Raw genomic sequence first — 9,501 nt, forward strand, 5'->3', positions numbered from 1 at the left:
AGCCAAGGTAAAAGAAGTATGACTTTTTCTTATCATATTATAAACCTAATAAGACTTTCTTCTATTATATTTGTCTTCAGAAGAAAATATAATAGAAAATACTGTGAAAATGTACTTGCTTCATTTTGTCACTTGGAATTTTTTTAAATATAATAAAAATGTTCAATAATTAATCGTTGTGTATTTAACTGCTAACAGATAGCACTAAAAGCTATCTCTGTAATCTCTCTTACATTTCAGCTTCAAGTGGAGGATCGGTAGAAGGATCTTATGCAGGCGAGAGAGATATCCTTGATGCCTTTAACAGATGGGTAAATGCTGCTCTCACTTACAGAGAAATTTGTAAGATGAATGGTAAGCAAACAATTGACCAGACCTCTTTCATTTGATGTGGCAGCTGGGTGATCAGCTGGCAGAGCAGGTTCCCCTCAGTGGTGTGGATGTGGTAGAGCTGGAAGATGAAGGCACATGTGTTCGTTTCAGCCCTCTCATGACCGCTGCAGGTAACACATTTGGGAGGTAATCTGCAATGCTAACACAATATGCAGGTCCAAGTAATGATGGTACAACAAGAACTTGACTTTTAAGGCAGCCACAAGGAAAAAAGTCTTACGAAAAGCTGGTCACTGACAAATATTACATAATTCATTACATTTTGCTGATTTATTTGCTGCCTTGTAATTCATAGCATAGTTACATTTTAAAAGAACTGGCTTTTTTATTGGACTGTCCTCTGAGGTACAAAACGGTACAAAATGCATCAAGATTTAGAATTAAATCTTTTTGTAGGCTTGTATACACTAATGAATAGAATAGACCTCTAGGATTGTAGAGATATTCATATTCATAAAAAACATATTTTTGATTGAGGTGTTTATATGTAGTATTGTCATTCAGATTGAATTTTAAAATGAATTAGCTTGTATCATTACATAAAGTGGCACATACCACAATCTGTCATTAGCTTAAATATGAGCTGTTTTTAGACAAAAAAAGTGCTGAGTTCTGAAACTTGCAGTATTATTTGACGTGTTTTGTAGTTTGTCAAAATATCAAAGGGAATTTTGATTTCTCACTTCTTAACCCCTTTAATGGGTTGAGAATAATATTTTGTTTGGAGACATTTTTGTTATTCTGCACCATGAAAAAACAGGACAAAGTATCGTTCTGAGAATGTCAGGTGTAAGCTGTTCTTATTGCTTAACGTTTTGCTCAAAACCATTTATAATAATTTTTAAGTATAAATATTTTGCAGTTCTAAGACCCAAAACCCATGCTTCACATTCATGCTAACAAAGGTGATTTGTGTTTGTGTGTGTGTGTAGCTCTTGGCACTCAGGAGAATGATGTGGCTGCACTGGTAGAAAAGCTGGCAGAGATGATTCCACTGCTATGCTGCACGCTGCGCCTCAGGCAGGACTTCAGAGATGAGGTGCTCCAGCAGGCCTCTCTTTCATACATCGAGGACCTCAACTGGCCGGGTCTTGGTGTCGTGAGGTGAGTCTCAAGTGTAGAAGTTAACAGTTTACATGTTTATAGTATAATAATATGGTTAACACTTTATTAGCTGACATAATCTAGTATTATAACACCAATATAACACAATATCAGCTGACATAATCATAAACGCTTGAGTTCCAAATTAATTATTTGTGTGAATAAATAAAGCGAGGCTTTGATTCAAAATTAATCCATTTATAAGATCGGTCAATTACTTTGGCTGTGTCCCTAATTTTTTACTCTCTTATTCACTGTGTAAATATGTTTGATTAAAAACGTTTGAATATTTTCTGGCATGGATTTGTACACAGTAAATGTAACTTAATGATATTTGTAATAGAATGATAGTGACACCAAAAAACTAAGGATTTAGGAATTTAAAAAAAAATGTATTCACTAATTTGACTTCTTGTATAGATTATTGATCGTTATATTCACATTAAAATCTCTTGCCTAGTTCACAGCATGTACGTATGCATTAGGGATGTAACGGTATCAGAATTTCACGGTACGGTAATACCTCGGTATTAATATATTCATATCGCAATATATACCACAGAAACGAATATATAGGCATGTCAGATTTTTCCAGTATCGTGCAGCCCTAATCCTAAACATGTTCTAATATTGAATTTGGAGTATTCTAAGGTGAAGTTGTTCCTATAGATTTTTTTCATAATTTATAATATATATATTTTTGTATGACATTTGTCAATGAAAACACGCTTACACAAATTTAATCCACCAGCTTGTATACCTGCATGCTTGCTGAATGAGACCCATCGTCAGCACCCTCTACACAACTTTAAAGCGCAAACTATAAATCTACAGCAGATGATTATAATAAACAAATTGTTATTTTGCACTGCTGTGGCCACTAAAATTATTATTTTTATGGTGCTCTTTTCAATTATGGTTCTTTGTGTGAACAGATCAGTTTTGTGTTCTCTGGGAATTGAAAGTAGGATTTACTTTTCCAGCTGAGTTGCAGCAATAAGTTACAGTTACTGTTATCAGATCTTTACTAGCTCAGAATAAAAGAAAAACTCTTCTTACTGCACGTTTCTACATCGCCAAACAGGTTCTTTTATCTGTTTGTTTTAAATCAGGTTTGAGCCCAGAACCACAGACCTGGATGAAGACAAAAGACAAGACAGGGTGGAGAAGATCAACAGTGACTTGCTGAAGAAACTGATGGAGCTGGACACAGATCTCAACTTCTCTGGTGGTAAATGACTGAATTTTTCTCATGAATCACAGCTGTGGTTTTTAATGCATATTCACTTGAAATCGTTTGTCCTGCATGCAGGTCCTGAGTTTAGTGAAGAGAAAAATTGCATATTTATTGGAATTGCAACAGAAGACCTGGATGTTGCAGAGCTGGTGGAAACTATAATGTCATTAGGTAGAGACATTGAAGAAAGTGGAAAGGTATATGTATGTTGGTTTATGTCTGTGTGCAAGTGTGTGTGTCAGGTAAAATAAATATTGAACATGTCACATGTATGAAGGCATGGAAAGCCCAGACAGCAGCTGAAATATCTCAGTGGTTACTTGGCAGCCCTGCTCCTCGTCAGATGTAAATTAATATTTGCTGCTTCAGTCTAAAAACCTACATTACCAGATGATGAAGATAAAACCAGGTTGGATATTTTACCGAGACAATTATTCCAAACACACCCCAGGAAACTCTCGAGTGGTATCAGAAAATAGAGTGGCCCAGCCAATAACCTGACCTAAATCCAATAGAAAATAAAAACTTTTTGGGACCATCAAGGTTTAAAGACTTTGTTGAATTTTTGGTGGGGGATGGGGGGAGGACTGAGCTAAGCAACGCTTGTGACTTCATTCTCCATATAGGAAGTGTCTTGAAACTGTCAATACCACAAAAGTATTTTACACAGTGTATGAAATACATTTCAGTGGTTCAGTAATTTCACCTTTTGTCATTCCTTTGTTAGTACGCCTAACTAATTTCTGTAAAAACGTCTTTGTTTGTTTTATTTGTTTATTTGGGTTGTTTTCCCAAATCTGGTACACTTTCATACCAGCAGCACCTTTAGATAATATACTTACCAGGAAAAAACATGATGTGTTCAATACTTATTTCACCCCTGTATATAACTGGATCAATAATGTATGTGTTTATGTTTGTTGCTAGTTGTTTGAGAACATGACAGAGGTAGTGAGAAAAGGCATTCAGGAAGCTGAACTACAGCTTCAGAAAGCAAATGAAGAAAAACTAATGGAGGAGGTGAGTATTTACATTATTTTGAGTCTGACTTATAAACCTAAATGTGCACTTATAATAAAGTCATTTCCAGTCTACAGTATTTACTGGAAGTTAACAATGTTATTATAAATAGAGCAATATTATTATCTTGTCATTATTGCTAACATTTGATTTGCATTACCCAGTTAATTGTGTTGTCAGTAGGCCAGAAAAAATAAAGTAGTTTATGGTATTTTGAAGTGCCCACAAGATTGTGCCACTATATATTGTATTACTGGATTCTAGCACAGGACTGTAAATCAAATACAATGCTTGGTTCAGATGGTCATTTTTTTATTTTTTTTATATCATCATTTTTTACAAAAGCTAAAGTAAGACCAACCAAGTACACATTTAAATATGAGCTTTCTTATCTGAACTGCAGTATATTGGTCTATTTTACAAATAATTATCCTGGAGGGCAGCAGAATACAAAATCAAACATTTGGCTAAACCAATACTTAAAATGGTCATTACAATGTTCTCCCTACGAGGAATGTTTCAGAGATGTCTATTCATTGTTTTTAAAATGTATATTTAAAAGTTTGATCTACCATGCAGTTGTGTAAATTAAGATTAAAAAAAAAAAAAAAAATGGCATCATTCTAATGGTGCCATTGATGTTGTATAATCAATGATTAGTACTTTTGGAATTTATGTACTGCAATGTTTATTTATTTATTTTTTGATGTAATAAACAGTAATATTTAATTATCTTAATTTGTAAATAATCCTGTGTAATTTCTTTAGGGCGTACTTCGACAAATTCCTCTGGTGAGCTCTGTGCTAAACTGGTTCTCCCCGGTCCAGGCCTCTGTCAAAGGAAGAACGTTTAACCTTGCTGAAGGTATAATTACTGTATACCAAAAATATATGTAAGGCACAAACATTTTAATGACAATTTCAAGGGACCTTCAGTATTAAGTATTCTTGACTTGTACGGTGTGACAAATACCATCTGACTTTAAGGTATTAACAGTTTTAACATTATTCTGAGTCTGAGTATGTAAACATCTCAGTGTAGAATGTCATGCTGTTGCATTTAGCAGTAGGCTTGTTATGTCTGTGAATGTCAACAGTTTGAGAGGAAATGTCATGTATCAGTATATTAGATTAATGAAACAGCATATCTTCGATATCAAGACAACAGACTACTAAAATGACTCACCCAGGCCTCACCTCCTTGTGCTTGCCTTGGGTGTGAATTACTGAAATTCAGGATATTGTGATGTGTATGTTTCTGGAAGAAAACCCGAGATTACAACTGAGCTGTTCAAGTTCATAAACAATGCTTACTGATTTATAGAAATACTCCCTTTGGAGACCTCAAGCTTTCTAGATTATTTTCATCTAAAAATGAAAATTCTGTTGTTATTACATACCCTCTTGTTGTTACAATCATCCTTATTCATCTTCAGAACACAAATTATGATATTTTAGATGAAATCTGGGAGCTGTCTCAATAGACAACAATGGTTCAGAGATGTTAATGAACCACAAACATTGTCAATACATTAAATGGGACTTCCGTGGTTCAACTGTAATCATGGGAAGTTCCAAGAGCACTGTTGTGAGCAAAAAAAAAACTTGTAAAAACGACCTTGTTTAACAATGTCTTCCACATCAGATCAGAGTGTGCATTTACTAAGTGCAATACTGTGCTTGCATGTTTGGCAAATGTGTCTTATTGCCCATAGTAAATGCGAACTCTGACTTGACACGGAAGAGAAGACATAGGCAAACAACAGCATTTTTATAGGTTTTTTTGGCCCACAAGCGTGTTCTTGGAGCTTCGTTTGTTTACAGTTAAATCATTGATACAAAAAGTAAGTTAACACATGAACAAATACATATATAAATCAGAAAACACTCTGTAAAGGCATAAGTACAATCCATTTCTCCCAATATTGCAGGTATTTGTCCATTTGTAGTTTTAAAGAAAAGTAATCCTCTCCATATTTTGAACATTAGATATGATATCCAACCATTCAGATTTTGTAGGGGGTTCCAGTTGTAGCCACTTTCGAGTCACAGTTTTCTTACTGGTTGATAGGAGTATTTTTAATAAGTACTTGTCTTTTACCATTAGATTGGCTGCAATATTTCCCAGATAAACTGTTGTAAAAGAAAGATCCACATCATCACCAAAAATATTACGTATAACTTGCTTTTCGTCCTTCCAATATGACTGGATGGCTGGGCAACTCCAAAATATGTGAAAGTGGTTTGCCAAGTCTTCTCCACATTTCCTCCAGCACTGCCCTCTGTCCTTCTCCTGTGTTTGCATGTATGTTAATTTGGGGGTTATAAAGTATCTGGTAAGATTCTTCCAGCAAAAATCTCTCCACATACCAGAATTGGAGGAGGTAGCCTGTACTGAGCAGATATTCAACCAATCTTCCTCTGAGATAACTAGGTTGGATTCTCTCTCCCATTTTAGTCTGATGGAATTTTATTGATTCTTCCTTGGTCGATCGGATGGCAGAATACAATTTTGAAACAGAAGCTCTCAGATTTCATCTAAAATATCTTTATTTGTTTTCTGAAGTTGAACAAAGGAAATTAGAATAACAGAGACAAGACTTTTGTCAGGTAGTGTAAGTGAATTTAAGTTCAAAGCAAGCAACATTTACACACTTAAGCAAGTTAAAAGTGTAAAAAAAAAAAAAAACATAGTAGTTTTAATTTTTTTATAGTATCTTTTTTTTTTTTTTACCTCCATAGGTTGTCTGGACAGTACTGAGCCAGTTTATTCAATAAAAGCCCAGATGAGGAAAGAAGATTCTCCTGATTCCCCCAAGGCCAACACCAGACGCTTTCCAGGTAACCTTAACATCTCCACCTCAGATCAGCATGACTTTAATTACACCTAATTAACTCAATGTCCACAAAATAATCACATTTAGCTCTTTTCATTGAATTTTACAGAACTCTCAATTTAATCAAAGCATGTGATTCACAGGCCAGAAGCTCTTCCGGCGGCCGGGAGCGGGATCAGACTCCATCAGTGAGACCAGCTCTGTCAGCCAGCTTGAAGAATCCTTCAGGGAAACTCTACACTCACAGGCTGCCGATGAAGCAGAGGTCCCGCAGGAACGTCCCGCTCACATACTAGAGGAAACGGCTATAGCGGACCAGCGAGTACCAGAGGGACAAGAAGCAGAGAGCGTGGAGACCATCAGATAAGACCACTCCGAAAACAAAAAGAGATGCTCTATATTAATGAAAAAATAATTAAATGCATCCACGACCTCGATGCCTTGAGCAAACCACTCTCGAAATTAAGAAGCAGCTTTAAGTGCAAAACCACTGGAATTTTGTGAAAATGAAAATAACGTGTGAGCGTATCATCTCCTATTATTCGTTATAATCAGTTGCACATTTAGTTTTCTTTTATTTGGTTAATCATAGATACATTATAGGGTCTCCTTCCAGTTCTTTATGTGCACTGCCAGTGTGTGCTTCCATTGTGGATGACATACTTTAAGTTACTTTTTTTTTTAGGCTTATCCATCCGTAGGCCTGTCTGACAGGTTTTTTTCTGATCCATTTCCGCTTGTTATTTACACAACGAAAGGGCTATTGTGGCCTTACCGTCATGGTTATTAATGTCAAAATGTCTTGTTTGCCAAAAGCTGCTTTATGTACTTTCCATAGGCAGATGCGCAGGAAGGAAAAGGTTGACGCTTGAAGACTCATGCAGCTGTTTCTAATCAAATGATAGCCTTATTGCACTTTTATGTACAGAATGTCACACTTTAATCAGAACAGCAGGATATTTATTTATTCTAGAAGTCGTCCAAGTCTGAGAGAAGTTCAAATCAGACAGAAATCCATCCGGCACTTTTGGCTTTACCAATAGTGAAACGATTATTACACTGTATTCACTGTGAAGAATGTTTCAGAGATGTCTCTTCAAGTAATTGTTACGTTTTTCTTTGGATGTTTATGAAGGCTAAAAGTAATATACTTAAATGAAAATCTTTATTTTTGATTTACACCAATGGTAATTGTTTTAGCACACACACACACATTAATAAAATGTTACTGGGGAAATAATGTAGTTTTGTTTAGCTATGAATGTTGTAGGAGTTATCATCCATAAGAAGTCCACTACAGCTCCAATCCATCCTTTCACCCACCCATCCATCCATCCCTCCGTCCATTCATCCTTCCTTCCTTGGGCATAAAGTGCTCTAATTTTTCATAACTGTGCTTCCTTGCTGAATCATGTAATTGTAGATCTGCTCGTCTTTTTCAAAATGATTCTGTCTTAACTGGTGCAATAAATCATTGGGATTTTTTTTCCTTTGGGGAAGATGAGTACTGACTTGAAATATTGTGTCAAAAGGAAGAATATAGAGGTTTTTTATAATTGCAGTTTTGTTTTACAATGAGGAGTGATGTAAATGATAATAAACTAAATGGTACTAAAGAATTTGAAGGGTTTTTCACACTCTCTTACACAGCAACAAAAAATTCTTGCTTAGTTATATATAATATGTAGTATATAGTTGAAGACAGAATTATTAGTCCCCCTTTGAACTGCTTTTTCTTTTTAAATATTTCCCAAATGCTGTTTAACAGAGCAAGGAATTTTTCACAGTATGCCTGATAACATTTTTTTTCTCCTGGAGAAAGTCCTATTTTTTTGTCCCTTTAAGCTATATTTTTCCGTTATAAAAATCTACAGAACAAAACATCATTATATAATATAACTTGCCTAATTACCCTAAGCTGCCTAGTTAACCTAATTAACCTAGTTAAGCCTTTAAATGTCTCTTTAAGCTGTATAGAAATGTCTTGAAAAATATGTAGTCAAATATTATTTACTGTCATCATGGCAAAGATAAAATAAATCAGGTATTAGAAATGAGTTATTAAAACCATTACATTTAAAAAATGTGCTGATTTAAAACAGGGGGGCTAATAATTCTGACTTCAACTTATATATATATATATATATATATATATATATATATATATATAGATAGATAGATAGATAGATAGATAGATAGATAGATAGATAGATAGATAGATAGATAGATAGCACAAAATCTCTAAATAAAATATTTTTATTGCAGATGCCATGGATCCCCAAATATGATCGTTCTTAGGCTCATGACCACAATCTTCAAATGTAAAATGTTTCTAAAGTTTTTAAAGTTCTCTAAAGTTGCTTTTTCATATAAAAAGTGGCCCAAAGCATTGTTTGAAAGATAAAAATTTAATTTATATAAATGTGTTTTTGTTTTAAATCTATTTTTAAAAATATGTTTATAATTTGAATAGTTTTAGATTATAACAATATCATTTTTAATATTTTTGTACTGTTTTGGATTAATAATCTTGTTCAATTGTACCTAATATTATTAATCACAATAATTAATTCTACTTTCATTAACTGGAATAAAAAAGACACGTTATTATTTATTTATTTTTGCTTTTTCTCAACACATTTTCATGGCCGCCCTAACACTCTCAAGGTTCCAAGTAAACTTTCCTATCTGTATGACCATTTAAATATGGCTTGCTTAATAAACCATCACAAATTAATAAAACGACTTCAAAGTTAAGCTATAACAATACAGTTTCTAAAGAGTTTTATGACTATGGAGAACGGAAATGGATTATTTAAAAGAAGTCAGCAAAAGCTCGGGTTCATCCACAATGCGGAAATGTAGTTTTATCATCGACGCGCCTCCTGTCCCGCACAGCAAAACAACTAC

General features: G+C 34.4%; 1 protein-coding gene across 13 annotated transcripts in view; it reads left to right on the forward strand.

The window, feature by feature from the left end:
* Nucleotides 1-8,207, forward strand: part of pdxdc1 (pyridoxal-dependent decarboxylase domain containing 1) — a 38,452-nt gene extending 30,245 nt beyond the window's left edge. For 12 of the 13 annotated variants that reach the window (XM_073939574.1, XM_073939580.1, XM_073939565.1 and 9 more), the window contains 9 exons: nt 241-311; nt 398-503; nt 1,326-1,497; nt 2,610-2,728; nt 2,810-2,931; nt 3,662-3,754; nt 4,523-4,619; nt 6,497-6,595; nt 6,735-8,207. In XM_073939574.1, the coding sequence (XP_073795675.1) occupies nt 241-311; nt 398-503; nt 1,326-1,497; nt 2,610-2,728; nt 2,810-2,931; nt 3,662-3,754; nt 4,523-4,619; nt 6,497-6,595; nt 6,735-6,958 (1,103 nt within the window). In that variant the 3' untranslated portion in view covers nt 6,959-8,207. The remainder of the gene's footprint in view (nt 1-240; nt 312-397; nt 504-1,325; nt 1,498-2,609; nt 2,729-2,809; nt 2,932-3,661; nt 3,755-4,522; nt 4,620-6,496; nt 6,596-6,734) is intronic. The other variant, XR_012398886.1, reaches the window with a different exon arrangement.
* The last annotated feature ends 1,294 nt before the right edge of the window (nt 8,208-9,501 follow it).

Source organism: Danio rerio, chromosome 3 (genome assembly GCF_049306965.1).
Source record: "Danio rerio strain Tuebingen ecotype United States chromosome 3, GRCz12tu, whole genome shotgun sequence".
Taxonomy (NCBI): Eukaryota; Metazoa; Chordata; class Actinopteri; order Cypriniformes; family Danionidae; genus Danio; species Danio rerio.